The sequence below is a fragment of the Geotrypetes seraphini genome, chromosome 10 (assembly GCF_902459505.1).
Source record: "Geotrypetes seraphini chromosome 10, aGeoSer1.1, whole genome shotgun sequence".
Lineage (NCBI taxonomy): Eukaryota > Metazoa > Chordata > Amphibia > Gymnophiona > Dermophiidae > Geotrypetes > Geotrypetes seraphini.
This window is the reverse complement of record NC_047093.1, coordinates 127835967-127859444: the sequence shown is the minus strand read 5'-3', so window position 1 is coordinate 127859444 and position 23478 is coordinate 127835967. Positions and strand designations below refer to the sequence as shown.

The 23478-nt window shown below is 42.6% G+C and overlaps 1 protein-coding gene across 2 annotated transcripts; it reads right to left on the bottom strand.

Moving 5' to 3' along the window:
* Positions 1-2406: 2406 nt before the first annotated feature.
* Positions 2407-13307, bottom strand: LOC117368269 (allograft inflammatory factor 1-like). 2 transcript variants are annotated; one of them, XM_033961748.1, is made up of 7 exons: positions 13266-13307; positions 13077-13120; positions 8054-8120; positions 6221-6262; positions 5721-5741; positions 4975-5137; positions 2407-2862 (listed from the first exon to the last, which is right to left on the bottom strand). In XM_033961748.1, exons 1-7 carry the CDS (start codon positions 13273-13275, stop codon positions 2670-2672), a joined length of 540 nt encoding a protein of 179 aa, XP_033817639.1. In that variant the 5' UTR covers positions 13276-13307; the 3' UTR covers positions 2407-2669. The 2 variants fall into 2 exon arrangements, with proteins under 2 accessions (XP_033817639.1, XP_033817640.1); XM_033961749.1 differs by lacking the exon at positions 5721-5741.
* Between the last annotated feature and the right edge of the window lie 10171 nt (positions 13308-23478).

Here is a 23478-nt window from a genome sequence, read left to right as displayed (position 1 = left end):
GAGTTGCCATCCTGTGACATTAAAAGATAGTCTCCCTGTCTCCCAATTACTTCAAAAATTTTGGATCGGCATTACACTGAGGGAGTAATAAAAACAGTGTATACGAGAGCCAAATACACAAATAGAGATTTGTTATTTGAAAGAGAGACCAGCAGATAGGGACAATTGGAGTTCTACTTGGGTCCTCACCTTTGGAGGTGGAGTGGGGGAGGTTGCCAAGCTTGTGCTGTACGAAAGTATTATTCTATAACACAGATACAGCCTACTTTCACTGACAAAGATAGCCTATAGTCACCAGCAGAATTCAAAGGAGAGGCTGTGTCCATCTGACACCTCAATTAAAGCTGTGGGGTGAGATCAGAGGGAGGTCATGTGATGTATGGAAGATGCAAGACCTGTGAATCTACTATTGACCTTGTTGGCAGTTTCCTCCACCCCCCCCAAAACAGGAACAAGATACCTACTTAGACACAAAATGACCTGCGACACTTCTTATCTGCCCATGCTTGAAAGTATACATTGGGTAAATGTCCAGACCTTTTAGAAGTAGAATTGGAGAACACCGCAGCAGCCTGACTTGCAATAGAATTGAGGAACCATTAGTACAGCAGGCCATGGTGCTATAGAATTTCAGTGCTTTGTCTTGGACCATTTGCCACCACTGTCAAGAGGGGAGATTGACAACTGGTCATAACGCGAAATGAGCAAGAATGGATATTTCACTTGTGCTCAAAAGAACCCAAAGGATTTAATTTAAAAATTGAGTGGCACCTTTTCATAAGATCGGGACATGCTTTCAGAATTTCTGTATTATGAGAAGTCAATTATTTGGTTAAATGACAGCAAGTGATCGTAAGCCATTGGAATTATTAAAGACTTTGGAGTCTCAAGACCAATCAGGATTTTTGAATTGCTGATGCATTTCTCCAGCCGGTAGTGTGAAACCAGTTGCTAGCAAGTAATCCGCTGAAACTTTCAATTGTGACATCAGATGCCATTAACCCTTTCAGGACCATAAGGATCGTAGGCCAATTTTTGTGGTTTTGATGACATTTTTATGGTAAAAAGGGCTTGCAGATGCCAAAAAATTGATTTTTTTTGTGAAATATCATTATTTTTATTTAAAAAAAATCACACTTCTGGCTTATGGACAGTGTGGCAAGTGAATCTTCTCGTCAATCTAGCAACGACGCTAATGAATGAATGTCGGAACCAGTTTGTTTACATAAAGGCAGTATCATATGGAATCCGTACATATCAAATTTAGAACGGTAGACTATCCCAATCAAAATTTATAGGATTTTAAAGTTATAGGACAAATATGTCCCTTGGTCCTGAAAGGGTTAAACTGTAGTAGTTCACAACCATGGCCATCTTTGCACACACACCACAGTAAAGCAGAATTGTTGGCAACTGGTTTCTTCCTTTTGTCCAAATGCTGCTGTATTTTTGCTTTTTTTTTTGGCAGGAGTCTATTGCCCTGATGCAGCTGACAAGCGAAATGCCAGCTCGCTCACGTCAGCAAGAAGTGGACCAGCCAAGACTGCGGGAGATTTAACATACCTGCACAACATAACGGAAGCCCTGCCTGAGTTAAGTTCTTTTTCTTTGATTGGTTGCATGATGTGCTCTTAAAGTAAGAGGCACTAGTGAATACATTTCAGCATTATATTACAGGTGTCAAAGTCCCTCCTCGAGGGCTGCAATCCAGTCGCGTTTTTTAGGATATCCCCAATGAATATGCATAAGATCTCCTAAAAACCCGACTGGATTGCGGCCCTCGGAGGGACTTTGACACCCCTGCATTATATGGACCAGGCAGGAGGGGGGTGTGGGGCCGATGAGGTGATCACCCTTTCCAGTGTGGTTGTTCAGTTCAAATATTTACAACACACAGGGATCTGAGGTTCCTTTCCCCTTTAAAAGGGAATGGGAAACTGAGATTTGAGACAATTATACGAAGAAGAGCATTCTTCATTTAATTCTTGATTAGTTTGAACCCCACTATTTACCCTTCTCCATTGAGAAGATTGACCATTTAAACTTCTACTTAACTTACCTATACTTCTAATGCTTGCTCTCTGATGCATAATTGTAGGTAACCTATAACCATTCAACCCAGCATTAAGAATAACTAAATCACAAAAAAAAAAATATGCAGTACCACTTATTCAAAACAGTACACATCAGTGTAACTAGCCCTTAAAACTTTCAGGCTTTTTTTCGGCTTTTTTGGGGGGCCTCAGAATCGGAGCCTACACCCAGCTGTTAGATCACAGACTGAGATGATCCTCCGATTCTGAGGCCCCCCAAAAAAAGCCTGAAAGTTTTAAGGGCTAGTTACACTGATGTGTACTGTTTTGAATAAGTGGTATTGCATATATTTTTTGTGATTTGGCATAATTGTAGGTGCCACATTACTAACAGGTCCCAGTTACTACTAAAACCAAAAGGAGAACCAACTGGCCTCAAATAGCCCAAGTTGGTACACAAGCCTCCCCACCGAGTTGGCTGCTTCTCCCTTCTCGAAGCCACTCAAGGCTCCCCACCACAACCACTCTTCAGACGGTGTTGCACTTAGAGCTTTAGGCAACTGAGTGCCAACAGAAAATACAGAACATTAGCATTAAAGCAAAAAGTCATTCTCCACATAGTGGCTTCTTCCATTTTCAGGCAGGATAGGTCACTGCGCTCCCAGGAATAGCATCAGCAGGAGACGGTGGTGGGGCAGGTGGGTAGTACATCAGTGGAGAAAGAAGGCCCCTCGATAAAGTTATGTTTACAAAGCTCACATATGAAACCTTGTCTAGCAGGCAAGGCAACTTCAAGGGCTCACCTCTGTTCTCATTGTAACGCATTATCCTATGCAACAGAAGAGTTACAAAACAAGTTAACTTCTCTATATCAAAAATATACAATACCGATTCTGGTAATCTGCACCAAATTGTTGGTCCTAAGAGACACCGATTTGCTAATAAAGTGAAGAGACCGAGGACACCCAGTGACCCGTCAAATGCGTGCAGGACAATTATGCCCCAACATTTGTGTGCAATGAATGGGAGGTGGTGACCCAATGGCACAACCCAACAATTGTGCCACAACAGGATACTATTTTGTCTTTGAGGGTTACAAAGTAACCCTCTTTTTTTTTTTGTGGGGGGGGGGACCCACTACACTTCAAATTTAGGGTTAGGTTTAATAATGATTATGGGAACCCTTTTACTGGATATCTGGAAGGCCCTGATTTGCTCAGACTCCTTAGGCTCCTCCCAAGGGACAGGGCCTGAGGAGTCTGAGTAAATCAGGGCCTTCCAGATATCTTTCATGGCCTGCAATTGTCATACAATCACATGTCCGGGTGCATTTGTACCAGGACACACCATATGAGTTTGAAATTAAACTGAGCACACTTCATATGAGCCGAGTGATTGCATTATAGCTTTCGAGTATAAATGTTCATATAAAATTGACCATCTTGGAAACAACAAGCACAAATATTAGCCATAAAGTTTATGCCAGGTACATTATAAGCAGCTAAGTTTAGGTGGTTTTACTCATAACCTGGCTGCTAAGTCGGCAGCAAGAAATTGTTTAAGTCTAGCTAGCTATCATGCTTTAGTCTATGGTGGTCATCTGAAGCTTTTTTTCATGTTAGTCCTTACCAGCTACTAGGAAGAGATTTGAACTTGCAACCTACGGGTTCAAAGTCTCATAGCTTTGCACCATTTATTACCCTTATCTTCAGACATTGCATGTTCTTCCACCTGGATCCTGTTATGTATGCATTTAAGTCACACCTTATTAGCATGCTTGAAATGTAGTACAGTGGTGCCTCACACAACGAACTTAATTCGTTCCAGGAGCAAGTTTGTTATGCGAAAAGTTCGTTATGTGAAACGCGTTAAGTGCAGTGACTAACGACTGCCTGCAGTGCCTGTGCGGAAGGATGCAATACATCGGCAGCGATCGTGGAAGCTCGGGCGACTTCGTTGTGTGAAACGAAGTTCGTTGTATGAATCATGACATGAAGTTCGTTGTGTGCAGCGTTCGCTGTGCGAGGCGTTCTTTATGCGAGGCACCACTGTATATAAGTTTCTAATTCAATATTACTCAAATATTAGTCAGAACCCACTGAATTGTAGGAGTGTTATTTCCATGCCTTCTTAAAGCATAGCTTGGATCAGGGATCCTGTGTCAAACTGATCTAAGATGCATAAAAATTCCCTAATCATAAACAGATAGAATTTTCACTTTGCCCCTCAATGTCACATATAGTTTTTACAGGACTCCAGGGATTTTGTTAAATAAAATACTGGGCTTTACTTTGAACAATGGTATGCCAGCGATGGCTTAGTCAAAGACTGCCAAGTTGGTCTTCTTGGCTGCTGCATGGGAAAAAAACCAGGTGTGCCCTTGGTTTAACACACTGCGTAATTTGCCATCTTGCCAATGTAACTGCAATCTGGCATTAAGACTGCTTAAGCAGGGGAACATAATTGGGCACCAATTAAGGATCAGATTTGAGCCCACTTTCAGATGCATTGTAATGGTGTTTTCTTATTTTAGATAGGGGAGGGCTTCTGTTTAGTCACCCAGGCCAAAAATATATATAAAGAGATCATTGTTTTAGCAATTACATTAATCAAAAGCACAAATAAGTGAACAAAGTATCATATGATGTTAAGTTTGTTGTTTTGTGGGGTTATTTGAGCTAGTGTTCACATGTATTTCTTGTTATTTTCAATAAAGAATCTCTTTTAAAAGAGAACTAAATCAAGCTAAAGTTGGTCACTACAGTTGAGTAGAGATGGACAACTAAGAAGCATGAAGACAACTCGTCCTAGTAACAAATTTAGGGACAACTCGTCCTAGTAACAAATTTAGGGATCTGCCCAGATTCTGTTCCAACATGTCCATCACCCTCACTCAATGAGCCCAATATTCCCACCCGAGACCGCATTAGGATCTACTCACCGTTGGCACATGGTAGAGCGTCTCCCCAGCATCATCATGGCAAAATCCTTGAAAGTGACTGCGTTGCTTCTGTTTCCGGTGATCTCCTGCATAAGTTTCTTCAGCTCTGAAGGGCTTCGGAAGAATCCCAGCTCCCGTACCAAGATGCTCAGAGTGTCATAGTCTGCAACAGACGTTGGTGCTAGTGACTAGCTTTTCAGTCAAGGCAAACAATTTATAATTTATAGAATCTGTTACTCCGATACAACTCCCAAGACAAGCTGTAATGGGACTTGCTTATCCACTCACACTCCTGCCGATACACTTTCGTGCACATTTCTGACTTCCATCTATAGTTTGTCCTACCCGTGTCTGTTCCATCCTTTGCTGTCTAAGATTCAGTAAAGCCTTTAACACAGTTCCACATAACTGATAAAACTGTGACCGCCCTCCATCGACTGAAAGTCACTAACTAGGCTTAGACATTAGTTAAGTGGATTAACACCAAGTGTGGTGGGAAATGGAAGTTCACAAAGCTCACTCAGAGGAAGAGGAGGTTATCAGTGGGGTACCACAGGGCTCAGTCCTTGGGCCCGACTGTTAACATCTTTGTGAATGATATTGCAAAGGGGCTGTTGGGTAAGACCTGCCTCTTTTGGACAATACACTGATGTATGGAAATCATGAGGATGGACCTAGCTAAGCTACAATGGTCCAGAAATTGGCAAAGTCATGCACTTGGCTACAGAAATCAAAAAGAGCTGTACCTTTTAGGAGGAGTTCTGTGCCTGAAACAAGAGTAAAAGGGGAATAGTTTGATTTTTTTTAATTCAGTGTTTGAACTCTGTGTTCAAGCAGTATTTTATTTAATTTTTTTTTTTTTTATATATATATATATATATATATATATATATATATATATATATATATAAAGGTAGCCAAAAAGGTAGAAAGGACAATGTCCAAAGCCTGAGGGATGCTTGGGTGCCTAGGCAGAGGACTAGCCAGCAGGAAAAAGGTGAATGTCTGAGGCCCTTTTTAAAGTACTGTGTGCAGTTCTGGAGACCACACCGTCAAAAAGAACCAGACTGGCAGAGTTGACCCAGAGGGCAGCTATCTTCATCATAAAGCATATAGACACTCACTCCTTAATAACCAGGGACCTATAGTTGGTAACCTATTAACACATTCCCACTTCAAGACCTGTGCACTCTGGTTACCTAAGCAGGAAAGGGTTTGCTTAAGGAGACTTATAAAGCAGCTTTACCAATGTCTCCTTTGCTTGAAGGATCATACTTCATGAACATATCTAAAGAAAGCAGATAAAAGCATTTTAGTCTCGAGTTGAACTTGCCTGTCCCTCACAATTGAAAAATGTGACAGTAAAACAGCACCCTCTATTGGTGAGACTGTGGGTGGAGGACTCCTGCTCAGCTTAGAGGGAACACTTAGGTCTCGGGAGATGCAGAGTGAAAAGTTGAAAGACAGATGCGTTTCCTGTGCTTTTCTCTAGGAAAATCATTTCGCATGAACACTGCCAGTTCTCTCTCACATCTGGTCTGGTGTTACCATTTTCTAAAATTGGATTTCATAAGATGAAATAGTACAAATGCCATTTCTACCCCCTCCCCCCCCCCCACACACACACACGAGGTATTTCATCCATTACCAGTGGAGCAGCTACATGGTAAGGGTAATGAATTTGATCTCCTGACTTAAAACCAAAGCGATTTGTACTCTTGCTAGTGGGCTCAAAATCTAAAAAGTTTGGTACGTGGGGGTTACCGTAATTGGGTTCATAGACAAAATCGCGCAAGACAACGGCGCGCAGACAACTGAGCGCAAGATTGACGGCGCGCCGAAGAAAAGCACTATTTTAAAGGGTTCTGACGGGGGGGGTGTTGGTGGGGAACCCCCTATTTTACTTAACAGACATTGCGCTGGCGTTGTGGGGGGTTTGGGGGGTTGTACCCCCCTCTTAGGGAAAAAGTTCTGTTTTAAGTATAATGTGGGGGGTTACAACCCCCCACAACGCCAGCGCAATGTCTGTTAAGTAAAGTGGGGGGGTTCCCCCCCACACCCCCCCGTTGGAGCCCTTTAATTTAGTGCTTTTCTTCGGCGCGCCGTCAACCTTGCGCTCGGTTGTCGGCGCACCGTTGTCTCACGCGATTTAGTCCCGTCACCCCGTAATTGGCTTGCCCAGTGTCACAAGGAGATCTAGTAGAATTTAAGTAGATCTACTTAAAGTAGATCTAGTAAGTAGATCTACTTAAGTAGTAAGTAGATCTACTTAAGTAGATCTAGTAGAATTTAGAGTTCTCAGCACAATGCATTAACCATCAGGCTACAAATAGCCTTTTTCCACCCAGTGGTGTAGCGAGATGGCGCCCAACTTCGTCCACCCCACCTCTTGAAATATTAGTCAGTGCAAACAGCATCTTCCACCTGCTGCTCGTGCTACCAGCACGCAAAACTGCGAAAAATAGTTTCAGATGGGTTTACTGGACTGCTTAGCTGAGAGTAAGAACATAAGAACTGCCGTCTCCGGATCAGACCATCGGTCCATCAAGTCCAGCGATCCGCACACGCGGAGGCCCAGCCAGGTGTACACCTGGCGTAATTTTAGTCACCCATATTCCTCTCGTAAGGAGATGTGCGTCTAGTTTGCTTTTAAATCCTAGAACGGTGGATTCCGCAATAACCTCCTCTGGTAATAATAATACAGTAATAATAATTTTTATACCGCCATAACCAAAAGTTCTAGGCAGTTTACACTAAAAAGAGCTGGACAATCAGCAAAATACAATAATACAATTAAAAAAAAATACAAATATTTGTAAAATAGAATTTCAATAATAAAACTCACTAAGAAATAAACTTATCGAACAAAGTGGTCTTAATTAATTTCCGAAAACTGCATTAGGATAACATAGCTTGCTGAATACATTTACCTGACGGCAGCACCATCCAGTACCTGAAGCCATATAGTAATATACTGCACCCAGCTACTTATACGTACAAGACAGTACTTTTATTGATAATCCAGCCTCCCCCCTCCCTCCCGAGGGCACCTACCATACCTTATGCAGGAGGAACTTACATTTCAGTTTTTCCAGCTTCCCTTGGAGATCTCCAATGTCCTGGAAGGGCTCATCAGTAAGATACTCCTACATCACAAAAGATGCAGTGAGACAAGTGTGCGAGAACCCAGGAAGGCACAACTACATGCCATTACATTTAATATTGCCTTTAGAAATACTTAATAATCTTAATAGTATGGAGTTTGTGTTTTCAGACAGACTTCTTGGGTCACCAGGCCGCCCAGTGGTACAAAATGTTAAGTGGATTTAATAAAAGGAATTTAAAAACTGGTCTAAGAGATATTTGGAGCATTAAGATTAAGCATGAAATTACTGCATCTCAATGGCCACGAATTTGGTCTTGGAGGATGAGATGTACGGTGTCAGCAATCATCTATGAGACAAACTTGGTTTTTTCTGTTGCACAGAGCGTTGTGAACCCCTGTTAGGTTGCAAAAATTAGATAGTTCTTTGTCTAATAGATGTTGGCATTGCCATCTGGAAGCAGGAACTTTAGATCATTTATTGTTTCATTGCCCATGTATTATGAAGTTTTGGAAATCAATCTGGGACCAAATTAATAATTTATTAGAGAACCCAGTGGCATTATCCTATGACACTGTGATATTTAGTATGGAAATGAGAGCAAAAAGTCAGATTTCTGCAAACAACAATAAATTACTACTTATAATGACTGGCGTTGCCATTCAGCAGATCACATTTAATTGGAAGGATTGGAGGAGATTAAATTACAACTTCTGGTGGAACTCTTTATGCCATATCTATAAAATGGAAAGGTTTATTGCAGTACAGCGGGGTTATTTTAAAGAAGTTTCAGGATGTGTGGAAACCATTAACGAAGTATTGTAAAGATTAATTTAAAATTGGTTCCCTTATATTTATTTGTAAATTTAAGGTGCAGGGAAGGGGGGGATTTTATTATTACATGTTTTATATGAGGATGGAATTTATGGGAGGGAGGGTTGGGATAGTGATGGGGATAAGAATTTGTGAGATGTGTCAATGATTATTTCTAAGTGATGTATTTATTGTTTATGTGATTGAAATATATTTTATTTAAGTCCTTCTATCTTTTAAATTTATTGTTAACCGGCCAGATATTAATTTGATGGTCGGTATATTAAAATTAATAAAACTTGAAACTTTAACACTTAATGTAATCTTGAAAATGAATAAAGAATATTAAAAAAAAAACAAAAAACAAAAAAAACACTTCTAAACCAGTTAAAAAAAAAAAATTGGGAAGAGATCCCCCTCTTTAGCATTTCAGCTTTAGTCTTAAAGGCTGAAAGCACAAGCAACAAAAATTTGCCAAGTGTTTTAAATAACCAGTTCTATGACCTGACCTCCAATGCATGAAGAAAAATGTTACTAATCTAGCTCTTTACAGATTCTACATATCTCAGTTCCTGCAGAATTATTCTATGCTCAAGGGATTACTGTATATACTAAAAATAAACTGGGATTTTTGGGCCAAATAATTGGCCCAAAACTGGGGGGGGGGGGGGGGGAAGGGGGTCCCAGTTTATATTCGGGCCAGTGCCCACCCGCCCTCCTCCCAGACTTATTGCAGGCCTCTGCCGGGCCGCCAGACTCTACATCCTGTCCATCATACCTCTACTGCTGCTGGAATCCCTGTTGGTCCAGAGGTGTAGCGGGCAGGAGCATGCTTTCGGCTAAAGCCCGCTCCTGCTTGGTTCCGCTCAGCGGCTGAAGCCGGACCTCACGGCAGAGACCAACTGGGTTAGTAGCGGGGCAGGAACATGGAAAGCTCGCTCCGGCCCACTACAGCTCTGGACCGCCAGGGATTCCAGCAGCAGATGAGGTACGATGGACAGGGCAGGGAGGGAAGGGGGTTGTGTGGAGTGCCTGGCAGGGCACTTGAATATTAAGCCAACCAACATATTTGAGTCAATCATTTTTCCTCTTTTAGGGGGAAAAATGGGGTTCTCGACATATTTGGATCAACTTATATTCGAGTATATATGGTAAAAACCCTGTTCTAGCAAAGTTTCTGAATTTCATTTTCTGTATAGAGCAGTGTGAGGAGGAGGATAAGAACATAAGCAATGCCTCTGCTGGGTCAGACCCGAGGTCCATCTTGCCCAGCAGCCCGCTCATGCGGCGGCCCAACAGGTCCAGGACCTGTGTAGTAATCCTCTATCTATACCCTTCTATCCCCTTTTTCAGCAGGAAATTGTCCAATCCTTTCTTAAACCCCGGTACCATACTCTGTCCTATTACATCTTCTGGAAGCGCCTTCCAGGTGTCCACCACACGTTGGGTAAAGAAGAACTTCCTAGCATTTGTTTTGAATCTGTCCCCTTTCAATTTTTCTGAATGCCCTCTTGTACTTTTATTATTTGAAAGTTTGAAGAATCTGTCCCTCTCTACTCTCTCTATGCCCTTGATGATCTTGTAAGTCATCCTGGAAGCTACAAGTAGTGATTTTTGACGAGCAAAAAAAGCTTTCATGTCTTAGCAAAAATGCCTAGAGAAAGAACTTGTGAATGGGAAAAAGACTGCTCCTGTCTGTTACTAGGTGTCCTTAATCCCCTTATATTTGGTCAAGATATGTTTGAAAGGCATCAGTCATGAAGGGACGTTGAACTAATTTTAAGTTGGAAACTTAGTATTTCTTGCAAGTCAGGGTTCTTGCAGGATTTAGTGCAAGTATTACCCTGTTTGTGTTATCAGAAAGTCTGCAGAGTCTCACTTTGCTTAATAAGTTTTAAGGTTTTTTTTTTAAAGTTTTATTAGGATTTTATATACTGCCTATCAAGGTTTTCTAAGCGGTTTTACAATCAGGTACTCAAAGCATTTTCCCTATCTGTCCCGGTGGGCTCACAATCTATGTAACGTACCTGGGGCTATCTCAAAGGCAGTGGGTCCAACAGCATTTTCCTAGAATAAACTGCATGAATTCCTCTAGAGGGGAAGATGAAACTGCACAGAACTTGTTTTAAATTTTCCCCTTATACCTTTGTTATGAGGTTAGGCTAACATAGCTTAATAGGAGGAAAAAAACATTTTCACACATGGTAAGTCTAAGCTCATTCTTTGGGATTTAAGCCACACCTATTTTAAGAGGGGACATATGCTTTCCTACTACTCAATGGAATAGCTAGCATATGTGACACCCGGGACCTAGCATTTTTTGACCCCCCCCCCCCTCATCTATATGAAAAACATGATTTTTAGTAACAAGCCACACATCGCACAAGAGTACCTAGGTAAACACTGCAGTGAGCACTAGAACACCAACACACACATTGTAAAACTAAACAAGCCAGATCATGCACAGTCAATTGATCCTATACAGTCGATGCTAACAGAAAACCATGTCCTTTTCATACACACAGATACACCCTCGCCCAATACGGCATAATCACAAACTAAAAATAAGTAGACAAAAGTTAAAACTGAACTGCCAAGAAGCCAGACTCTGCATACAATGCAACACCGCCCCACCACAGAAACAATAACACATGTCCCCTAATACTGTGCAAAATATAAAGACAGCAGATGTAAATTTGAAAAAGCTGATACATAACAATCACCACTTTACTAATTTAACAAATAGAAATAAAACAAATAATGAGACAAGAAAATACCATTTTATTGGACTAATCCATTTTTCAATTAGCTTTCACAGACCAAATCTTTCTTCAGGACAGTTATAGTATCCTGTCCTGACCTGAGGAAAGGAGTTTAGTCCTTCCCCAAAAAGAGAAGCAATGGAAATAAGGCAATTTATAAACTTTTATCAATTCAGTTACAATACTACTTGATTCTAAGTAAAGCAACAACAGCAAAAAAATCTTTCTACATTTTGTCATTTTTGCTTTAATCATCTCTTTGCTGTCTCCCTTGTATACAGCGTTTGTCCTCTCTCCCTACCCCTTCCATCCACTGCCCACCCTCTCTCTAGGGACTATGGCACTCTGAGACATTTTGCACAGCAGAAACCCCCCCCCCCCCCCCAATTGGTACATTTCATTTTGCCCTCCCATATGCCTGCGATCTGGTCTCTCCCCCTCCTGCTAGTCCACTTGCTCAGGACACTGATAATAAAAATCCCAGTCTGGCATTTATCCCTCTAGAAGTTTGAAGGTAGATTAACTGAGATTTTGGCACCCTTTGTCATCAGCATCCTGAGCTAGGGCCTCACCTGGTCCATAGGTTGAACTAGCTTTAAATGTGCTTTTGTCATCTAGGCACTCACATTTACACACCAATCACAGATAAATTCCTAGAATGCTAGCACTTAAGCTCTATTCTACAAATGCACGCTTAACTTATATAGGGTATAACCCTTGGCAGAGAAGAGACAGCGCCCACTTTTGAGTGGATTACAGTGTTTTGTAAGTTTTAGGCACATTTCAGCCACATGTAGGCTGCACTTAACCTGGTATTAGTGGGCCTAATATTTAGGGATTTAGCTATAGAGCTGGTTTACGTTAGTATACTACAACAGAACTTAAGCACCCAACTATCATATTAGTTGTAGGATGTACAATAAAAGTTGAGGGGGGGAGGGGGGGTCATTCTACAAAGCTTCTTGAATAAGTCTACCAACCAGATCCAAGTTTGCAGGATACAGTGATTCGGTCCTTGGTTTACTCTAGTGCAGGCTGGAACTTATAGATCCAACGTTCCCCAATACATTCCTTAAGACAAGCAAGGCAAGTCCCAGCATACATTGGATATAAACCTAGGAGAATCAACCGCTCCTACAAGTCTGGATCCAGTTAGCAGCCCTAGTCTAGAACCATCCCCACACATCAAGAATTCAAGAGGGATTATCGACTCCCTTCCCATATCATCCAACCCACTAGGATCAAAATCCTTACATTGCAATTGTAAACATAATTCAGTAATGTTTCTTATTGCTTAGCCTGTTTTATTATCTAGAGCTAATAAAATATATGGGGTTACCTATTTTCACAGTATTGTTTTGTGGGGGGAGAGGGAGAATCATGTAATTTTCCATTAGCAAAATATCAAACACTCCAAACTTACCTTGATGACAAAATTAATCTCCCCCTCTTGAAATTCACGCTGCTCTAAAATGAGTTAGAGACAGCAAAAAAAAGGAAGTTAAAAAACATAAGACCCAGAACACACCTACAACAAAAACTCACACTACCAGAAGAAACACTTTCCTGCCTACTTAAAACTCAGCCACAACCACTAGCTCTTAGGACTAACCAGAACTCATCTTTCTGTCTTCAAGAAGCACAACACACCTACCCTCCCCTTGACCTTTATAGGGACCCAGCAGTTACTCTGTGATTGGGTAGCCCATCCATCTCAAGGACTGGTTAATTAAAGCAGAAACTTTTCAAATGAGCCCTTGTTCTATTTGTAGACAATCACAATCCTCCTGTTCTCTCTCATGACCCCTGTAGATCACTCGGGACTGTAGTGATGTTACAACAGGAACTCTTGAATATTTCAAGAAACTTTGCTCTGTTGTATCCACAAAGTCCCTCCTCGAGGGCCGCAATCCAGTTGGGTTTTCAGGATTTCCCCAATGAATATGCATGAAATCTATTAGCATACAATGAAAGCAATGCATGCAAATAGATCTCATGCAGATTCATTGGGGAAATCCTGAAAACCCGACTGGATTGCGGCCCTTGAGGGACTTTGACACCCCTGATCTACAAGGAATATTTATCAGCTGTATTTGCATATAGATTCCTTTCAGCCCTGATCTTTGAATGATCTCTTATTGTCATTGAATGAGATCTCATGCAATATAGGGGGAGGGAAGTAGTATCCTAGCAGGGTTCCAAATCAGGGTGATTAACTCATACCTTCAAAATATGCATCTAATGAGTTTTTTTTATCCCTCGAGGATGAGTTTGGGAGAATCCCAGTATTAGAGAGGCATCTCTCTTGTGTTCCAGTACAGTACAGTTTTAGTCTAGGCATCCTGCTTTATAAGCCACTGAACTCCTTATTAACCTTCAGTGTGAAGGCAGGTGATAAGCTCTTGATTAACAGAACACAAAAGTAAAAACTCCTCTCAATAATGCCACTAGACTGCTAGAAACAAAAAGCAATTAATTCCTTCTAGTAACTATTAACCTCCAGGAAATATTGCATAAGAATTTTCCCAGCTCCCATTTATACTTTTACCTGTGGTTTTTTTCTTCTGTGTAACATAAGCACCATCTGTGCCATTAAAAAGAAAAAAACCCAACAACTGAGTGTCAGGAGGATGCTTTGGGGTTTCCCCAAACCGGCTCCGAGTCTGAGCATGTGTGAGAGCTGTTTTTTAAGTGAGCGATCAGATGGGATTATGATTGCCCTTCGCAAAACTCATTTGCAAGGGCTGCCGTTTGAACATCGATCGCAGTATAGAAATCATCCCCCCCCCCCAAATCAGCCCTCAGTGACCTGCATGGTCTTAGTGACCATGTTTTGTGTATCTAGCCCTATGTGCTGGTTTATGGACCCCAGGCTGCTTTCTCCAAGATACTACTGTGGGTGCTCACTCATGGCTTGTAACAGGCCTGGATGACCCCTTAGTGCAGGGGTGTCCAATGTCGGTCCTCGAGGGCCGCAATCCAGTCGGGTTTTCAGGATTTCCCCAATGAATACGTATGAGATCTATTAGCATACAATGAAAGCAGTGCATGCAAATAGATCTCATGCATATTCATTGGGGAAATCCTGAAAACCCAACTGGATTGCGGCCCTCGAGGACCGACATTGGACACCCCTGCCTTAGTGCAAGGGTAGGGAACTCCAGTCCTTGAGAGCCGTATTCCAGTCGGGTTTTCAGGATGTCCCCAATGAATATGCATGAGATCTATTTGCATGCACTGCTTTCAATGCATATTCATTAGGGAAATCCTGAAAACCCAACTGGAATACGGCTCTCGAGGACCGGAGTTCCCTACCCCTGCCTTAGTGACTATCAACATTTGATACCATAATTGCCTGTTCCAAAAGCTGGGTCTATAAATATGAATACTTTATATAGTTTTCAATATTAATTATTTTTCCTCCAATTATGGTTGCCTTACATCAGTCAGGGTCAGATTTAATTTGAGAAACTTTTTACCACTATCTACTGCTCCATTAAATCAGATACAAACAGAAGGTGCAACATTACTTGTAGATCAGGGGTCTCAAAGTCCCTCCTCAAGGGCCGGAATCCAGTCAGGTTTTCAGGATTTCCCCAATGAATTTGCATGAGATCTATTTGCCTGCATTGCTTTCATTGTTGCCAATAGAGCTCATGCATATTCATTGGGGAAATCCTGAAAACCCGACTGGATTCCGGCCCTCGAGGAGGGACTTTGAGACCCCTGTTGTAGATCATTTGTATCTTTGGGATTAAAGATAACCCCATAACCTGAGGGGTTAGTACGAATAACTCAGTGGATTCATTGCCAGTGCTGCCAGGTACTATCCCTGAAATAGTACTTGCTTAAACTGAATGTCAGTAATGACAAATCATTAATCTTCATCATTAAGATTTGCATGAGGACCTTGATGGACTCTCTCAATCCTGGGGTTATGTTGTATATGTCAAGGCAATTTATAATTCAAGGGCAAGGAGTACATCTCACTTTTCTATATTAAATCCATGCTATATGAAGTACTCCCTGGAGCATCTATGCTACTACACAATGCAGAATTTGCACTAAACTTCCAGACTTCTTATGCCGAATGCTGTGTGGCAGAGAAAGAAGCAGTGAGAGCTTGATGGCAAGCCCTCCCTCCTTCCCATAGTTGGGCAAAATGAATTTGCTCACAGCTCCACAGTGGTCTGTATTAGAGAATGACATGGGGACTGTATACTGCAGTAAACTGCGGTCACCGCAGTAAATCGGCAGGAATGGAGACATTTGCAACTGGTTTACCGCAGGAACGGGGACAAGACCTTTCACCGCCCTGTGGGAGCGGTGAAAAGTCTTGCTCCTGTGGTAAAAAAAAATTGCACCCGTGTCAAACTCGACATCTCCTCCCCAGCTCCTATTGGGCCTATTTTACCTTCAGGAGCCAGCCATGCCATGATGAAGACAGAAGGAACCCAAAACCAAAGCCTGAGACCAATGTGGTCTGAAGAATAAAATTACCAGACAACAAAAGGTAGAAAAAAATTTATTTTGTATTTTGTGATTAGAATATTTCAGATTTGAAATATGTATCCTGCTAGAGCTGGTATTAGACATAACTGGGGACCGCAAAGCCCAGGTTGTGCTTCTTTAGCTTCCAGCTGGCTAAGGTCTCTCTCTCTCTGACCAGGGGGCAGTTGCCCTCCCCTAACACTATTCCTGCCATGTGTGACTATAGTATTCTGTTAGCTTGATTTTACTATGTAGCATTCTGTAGTCATTTAGTTTGTTCAATTTTCACAATAGTGGAGGGGATATTCGTGAAAGGGAGGGGAGACAGGGGTTTTGTTGATCCTTGCCCTGTATTATTTGTGTTTATACAATGCCAATTGCACAGAATATTGTCTCTTTGTATATTTTAATAAAATAAGTTCAGTATAAAATCATAACTATTTGAGGCTTGTGCAGATGAGTTCTGACAGTTTGCTGGGTGGGGACGGGGACCGAGTTTGCGGGGATGAGGCAGGGACGGGGACTGAACTCGCGGGAATGGGGCGGGAACGGAGATAAATTTTTTCCAATGTCATTCTCTAGTCTGTATCCTCCTCCTGTATTGTCACGGCTTGACTGTTAATTTGATTCACAAATGGGGCTCCATACAGCCTGATGGGCAGCCTTGTGCCACACAGTTGGAGGACAGCGTGCTATGGAAGTGGGGCTGGAGAGGGATTGTGTGAGGGGGGAACGCTGGAGAAAAGCTACAGAGGGGCTGTAGCAAACTAGTAGTATATGTGATGGGGCAGGGGGAGGGGAGAGATTGTGACATGAGGTAGGGTGAGGGGAAGAGAGAAACAGAGGTGGGGTGTGTGTGTGAAAAAATTAAGGAACAGAAGTGGTGGATATGTGCCATGAGAGGAAGAAAGGGCCGTGGACTATATACCGCCTTTCTCTGGGTACAATCAAAGCGGTTTACATATACTATATGCAGGTAGAGAGGTCCAGGGTAGTGTGTGTGTATTGGGGAGAGGGAGGGTGTACATGGAAGAAGGGAGCGGTGTGGCAGAGTTGTAGCAAAGTATATGCAGGCAGGAGCGCAGGAGAGGCAGGGTGTTAAAACTAGGCCTAGGCTGCAGCATTGAGGGCTTTGTTGTCTCCCTTCTGTCTCTGCCTATCCCTCTTCTGACCCCTCCCTCCTGGGGGTCCTCCTCTCTTCCATTTGTGGGCGAGGGACCATGTTCTGCTGGCATGGTGGTACTCCATTGAGCTTCCTGCTTGAGCGCGTTCCAGGCATTGATGAAATCCACCCCCTTTTGATGCGCACTTCCTCTTCCTGTGTAGTCAGAACCTGGCAATGCCTAGACATGCTTTACTGGGAGACTGTGGAGCATTGTGCTTGCTGGGCATAGCCTTTTGCCTGCAGGAGAGGGATTGATTCGGGAGGTGGGGGGTGGACAGAGATACTGCATTGTGTGTTTGGGTAAGGCAGGAGGGACTTGGGGGGCATGCCATGGTGTGCAATTGCACAGGGTGCAGTTTTGATTTGCTACAGCCCTGAGATGTGGGGTAAGTGCCCTGAATGTGAGACCTTGGACAAAGAAACAGGACAAAGAAGTTTGAGGGAAGGGGAGAGAGAACTGCAAAAGGCAGACAGCATGCTAGAGGACATTAAGTGCAAAAAAAATTACAAAGAAATCATGTATACAGAACTTTATAACATAACAATGCACATAATTTTCATAAGAATAGCCTGACTGGGTCAGACCAATGGTCCATCAAGCCCAGTAGCCTGTTCTCAGGGTGGCCAATCCAGGACTCTAGTACCTGGCCAAAACCCAAGGAATAGCAATATTCTATGCTATCAATCCAGGGCAAACAGACTTAATGTCCCCCATGTCTTAATAACAGACTATAGACTTTTCCTCCAGGAATTTGTCCAAACCTTTCTTAAAACCAGTACGCTATCCGCTTTACCACAACCTCTGGTAATGCATTCCCAGAGTAATTAAGACACAGGCTTTATTGAATATTTTTTACTCTATGCTTCTATTGCTTTAACAGTATTGAAGTGAATGTGTGAGAAACAAATCTTTAAGTCCTTTTTTGTTGACAGGAGATGAGACTTTACCAGAGATGCTGTCGTTATCACTTGAGTTATACCTCTCAGGACCTACAGGAGAAGTACGGGTAGTCTTTGACCTAATCAGGAGGAGTTGCAGTGACATCATTAGACATTCACCCTGTCCAGCATGTCTCTTTGAAATCTGGACATCTACCGTGGCACGCCACTTCTTTCTCCGATACTAGAATAAATCTAGATTTTAGCAAACCCTTTGACAGTGTTCCACACAGACGTCTAATAAACAAACTGAGTGCCCTTGGGATGGGTCAGGAACTGGTTGAGTGGAAGGCGACAAGAGGGTAGTGATCAATGGAGATCGCTCTGAGGAACGGGATGTTACCAGTGCTGTGCCTCGAGGTTCTATTCCTGGGCTTGTTCTTTTTAACATTTTTATAAATGATATTGCTGAAGGGTTGTCGGGTAAGATTTGCCTCTTTGCGGACGATACAAAAATGTGCAATAGAGTAGACATGCCAGATGGTATGAATAATATGAAGAAAGACCTTGCGAAGCTTGAAGAATGGTCTGAAATTCGGCAGCTAAAATTTAATTCTAAGAAATGCAAGGTCATGCATTTGGGTTGCAAAAACCAGAGGGAACGATACAGTTTAGGGGGTGAAGAACTTATGTACATGACGGAAGAGGGGGTCTTAGGTGCGATTGAATATCATAATGTGGCCAAACAGGTTGTAAAGGTGACGGTGAGAGCTAGAAGGATGCTTGGTTGCATAGGGAGAGGTACGGTCAGTAGGAAAAAAAGGGGGTATTGATGCTTCTGTATAAGACTCTTTTGAGACCTCATTTAGAATATTGTGTACAATTCTGGAGGCTGCACCTTCAAAAAGATGTAAAAAGGATTGAGTGGGCCGTTACTCTTCAACATATTTATCAATGACCTGGAAAAAGAGGCAAAGTGCGAGGTTATAAAATTTGCAGACGATACCAAACTGTGCGGCAGAGTTAGGTCTAGGGAGGAGTGTGAGGACCTGCAAGGGGACCTGGACAAGCTGGAAGACTGGGCAAACAAATGGCAAATGCGCTTTAACGTGGAAAAATGCAAGGTCATGCATATAGGTAAAAAGAACCCGTTGTTCAAATACAAATTGGGGGGGGCATTATTGGGAGACAGCAGTCTTGAGAGAGACTTGGGTGTGCTAGTAGATGCATCACTGAAGCCATCTGCTCAGTGCGCAGCAGCCTCGAAAAAAGCCAACAGGATGCTGGGCATCATAAAGAGGGGCATAACAACCAGGACGCGGGAAGTCATCATGCCATTGTATAGAGCTATGGTGCGTCCACATCTGGAATACTGCGTTCAGTATTGGTCGCCGTACCTCAAGAAGGACATGGCAGTGCTTGAGAGAGTCCAAAGGAGAGCAACGAAACTGGTAAGAGGGCTGGAACACTGCCCATACGCCGAGAGGTTGGATAGGCTGGGGCTCTTCTCTCTAGAAAAAAGGAGGCTCAGGGGAGATATGATAGAGACCTTCAAGATCATGAGGGGCATAGAGAAGGTGGATAGGGACAGATTATTCAGACTAAAGGGGACAACAAGTACGAGGGGGCATTCGGAGAAACTGAAGGGAGATAGGTTCAAAACAAATGCAAGGAAGTTTTTTTTCACCCAAAGGGTCGTGGACACTTGGAATGCGCTACCGGAGGAAGTGATCAGGCAGAGTACGGTACAGGGATTCAAACAGGGATTGGACGGATTCCTGAGGGATAAAGGGATCGTGGGATACTGAGAGAGGTGCTGGGATGTAACACAGGTATAGAAAACTAACCAGGTAATAAGTATAGAAACCCAACCAGGTAGTGCATGTGCAAGACCGGAGGGTTAGGACTTCGATGGGAAGATAAAACTCAATGGGAAACCAAGGTGGCAAGGGGGCCCCTTCTGGTGTCTCAGACAGGCCGTGACCTGTTCGGGCCGCCGCGGGAGCGGACTGCTGGGCAAGATGGACCTGTGGTCTGACCCAGCGGAGGCATTGCTTATGTTCTTATGTTACTAAAATTGTATGTGGTCTTGTGATAAGGCGTATGGGGACAATCTGTATACTTTGGAGGAAAGGCGGGAGGGAAGATAGGATAGAAACATTGAAATACCTACCTAATAAAAATATGCATAAGTCGAGTCGCTTTCATTTGAAAGGAAACTCTGCAATGAGAGGGCGTAGGATGAAGTTAAGAGGTGATAGGCTCCGGAGTAATCTGAGGAAATACTTTTTTTCCAGAAAGGGTGGTAGATGCGTTGAACGGTCTCCCGGAAGAGGTGGTGAAAACAGAGACTGTGTCTGAATTCAAGAGGGCCTGGGATAGGCACTTGGGATCTCTCAGAGAAAGTGATAATGCTTATTGTGGATGGGCAGACTAGCTGGGCCATTTGGCCTTTATCTGGCGTCATGTTTCTATGTTAATTATCCTGGAACCACTACCCTCAGAATTTTGTGATTCTAGACATGTTATGTCAGGCATCAATGATATACATCTTGGTTTAATGGGTTCGATGATATTATTATTACGCCAGTTCATTCATCTGCCACTCTTGGGGAGGGTGGTGGATAGGAGATGATGCACTTATACTCCCCTTTTCCACCCCAAATATTCAGTGACATGCTTCTTCTCAGGAGGCACCAGCCCAATGTCCTGTGCCTGGATAAGCTCCCTGTTTAATAGTTAGCATTGCGAACAGAAACGAGTTAGGTGTAGTGGAAATACACAGCAAATGCCTCAGCTGACAGGATTGGCCCATCAGAATTCCCAAATATCGATTCATTTTTTAAAAAAAATCCATTTAATCAAGGAAATACCCTTTCTAAAAATACGTAACAGCATGATGTTCTTCCGAGAAACTGTACTATTCTCCAAACTCCAGAAGCGTCGGGTGCACATTCCCATCCCTTCTGCATAGGCTCCCACCGCCCTGAAGACCTGGTGCCACTGCTGTCCAGCCCAGGGAAGCTTTTAGCCTCATTAGCTAAGAGACAGTGATGTCCTGTATGACCCAGTTCAAATGCAGTGGAAACACAGGAATATTCGAAGTCTCCATCCCTCTCTGGATTAGTTAACGAATGGATCCAGTCCACCTTTTATCCCCACTGAATGCCAGGCTGTCTCAAGAAAAAGCAGTGAACAATTAGAACAAGTCTCTGTACGCAGTGGGATAAAATTCAGGACTAATCAGTTTGGTCGACCTGGGATGGAGCAGCAAATCCACGGTCATTTGAGGCTTGCTAGACCAGCCCTCAGGATGGCTACTGAAACAGCTTGTGCTGTGCAGTAGCTGTGGAGTCTTCCCTAAAGGCTGGAAAGCGAACCCAGGGCTACCAAGTTTCCCAGTTCCAGGCTGGAGCCTTTTTGGTCAGTCCTGGTTCTGAACTTCCATCCTAAAGCACTATGGGATTCGTAGTCCCTGCATTTACCCACTGAACTTTGTGCTGAAAATCAAAGGATTCAAGGATAAGGCTGTCATAAACCCAGAATTGACCTACAATCTCCCTTCTGGATCTGGGCAATTTGGAAGTTGTGGCACATTGCCTCCAAAATGCATGTCTCTAAGATCTTAGAAGCAAGGAGTTAATATACTGAATATTTGTCATCCTTCTACTGCCCTTTGTATGTTTTAATAGAGAAGGGAGAGGTAAAAAATAATTTCCAGAATGTTTAAGGTAGAAGACCTCCAGCTAGCTGGCCAGTCTGAGGAGGGACAGAGAAGGTAGGGTGCAGTAAACATTGCTGTAAATTTATACCAATGATTAAGCGATTATACCTGTATTCTGAGGAATGACCACAGGAGGACAGCACTGAGCTATTAAATATAGTTCTTTCTAAGGTAATTGGCGCCCTCGTGTGGCGCTATCCAGACAAGCACTTATAAATCTAAGATTTGAAATTCAGCACAAAATTTCTTTATATGCATTTTTTTTTCTTTTTCTTTATATATTTATTTGGTTGCTTAGCCCATCCTCCCAAAAGATCCCTGGGTTACAGATCAGCATACATAGTATAATTAAATAACTGCATAGCACAAAGAATGATGTTAATTTTCCTGGTAACAGTATTTTAGACGCATTCAGGTAACAATTTAGAAGTCAGAGTCTATAATTGCAGTCCAGTTCATGTGAAAATAAAAGTTTACTGCTTTTCTGAAGTCTGATAATTTTTAAAGAGTTACCCGGCGTATGCAGTGCCAAGACAAGAAATACAGAAATCAAGGAGAGCCTGGGGAAGCCCAGTCCAGCGATATGCAAACACCAACTGCTATGACGGGAGGTTGTTGTGTGCATTTTTTAAAGACTAGCTTACACCAATTCATTCATCTGCCACTCTTGGGGAGGGCGGTGGATAGGAGATGATGCACTTATACTCCCCTTTTTCACCCCAAATATTCTGTTACATGCTTCTTCTCAGGAGGCACCAGCTCAAGGTCCTGTGCCTGGATAAGCTCCCTGCTTAATAGTTAGCATTGCGAACAGAAATCTTAAGAATGATTGTACAGCCTGGTGTTGGCGTTTACATGGTGAACTGGATCAATATAAAAATAAATCCGTAATTGCACACAAGGTCCCAGGCATGTTCTCTTCCAGTTGCAACTGGTGAAAGAACAGTATGAAGAGGTAAGGAAGACAGTGAGAAAGTTAGCTTGGTATGGTTACTAGTGTGTTTTGCAAGCTATGCTGTGCAATGAAGGGGAACAGTAAGAAGAGGTGCAGTGGAGAAGATATTGAAGATCAGAGGTGAAGATGAGAAGACAGCAGGGTGTGTTCAAATAAATATTAATTTCTATATATTTCAACTGTAATTTCATGTAAATAAGACTAACTTTAAGCAATTTAAGAAGATAGCTTTAGATTTGGCCTGCAAAACCTGCATAATTTGGTCACCAGTAGTTAAGCACATAAGCATGGCCTCTGCCGAGTCAGACCATAGGTCCATCATGCCCAGCAGTCCGCTCCCGCGGCGGCCCCCCAGGTCAATGACCTGTAGTGATCTATTACTCAAGAGCATTTTGTCTTGTATAGTAACCCTCTAATTGTACCCCTGTAAAGTTTGAAAATAAATACAAATCTGGTTTACTCCAGCAAAGGTAGGTCCGGATTTTCAAGGTCTACATTTCAGATATCTACCTTGGATATAAATCGTGCCTTCATAGGTGCCTTACAGTTCTGTTTTTATAGGCGCTGGTAGACACCTTGAATTTTCTTTTAAGTTTGCTTTTAAAACATAA

Excerpts from the sequence above, each read along its gene's own strand:
- LOC117368269 (XM_033961748.1), bottom strand. Across the intron at positions 5,138-5,720 it reads CACAGAACTCCTCCTAAAAG|ACTATGACACTCTGAGCATC; the intron begins GTACAGCTCTTT and ends CGTCTGTTGCAG. Across the intron at positions 2,863-4,974 it reads CGCTCTACCATGTGCCAACG|GATAATGCGTTACAATGAGA; the intron begins GTGAGTAGATCC and ends TCTGTTGCATAG.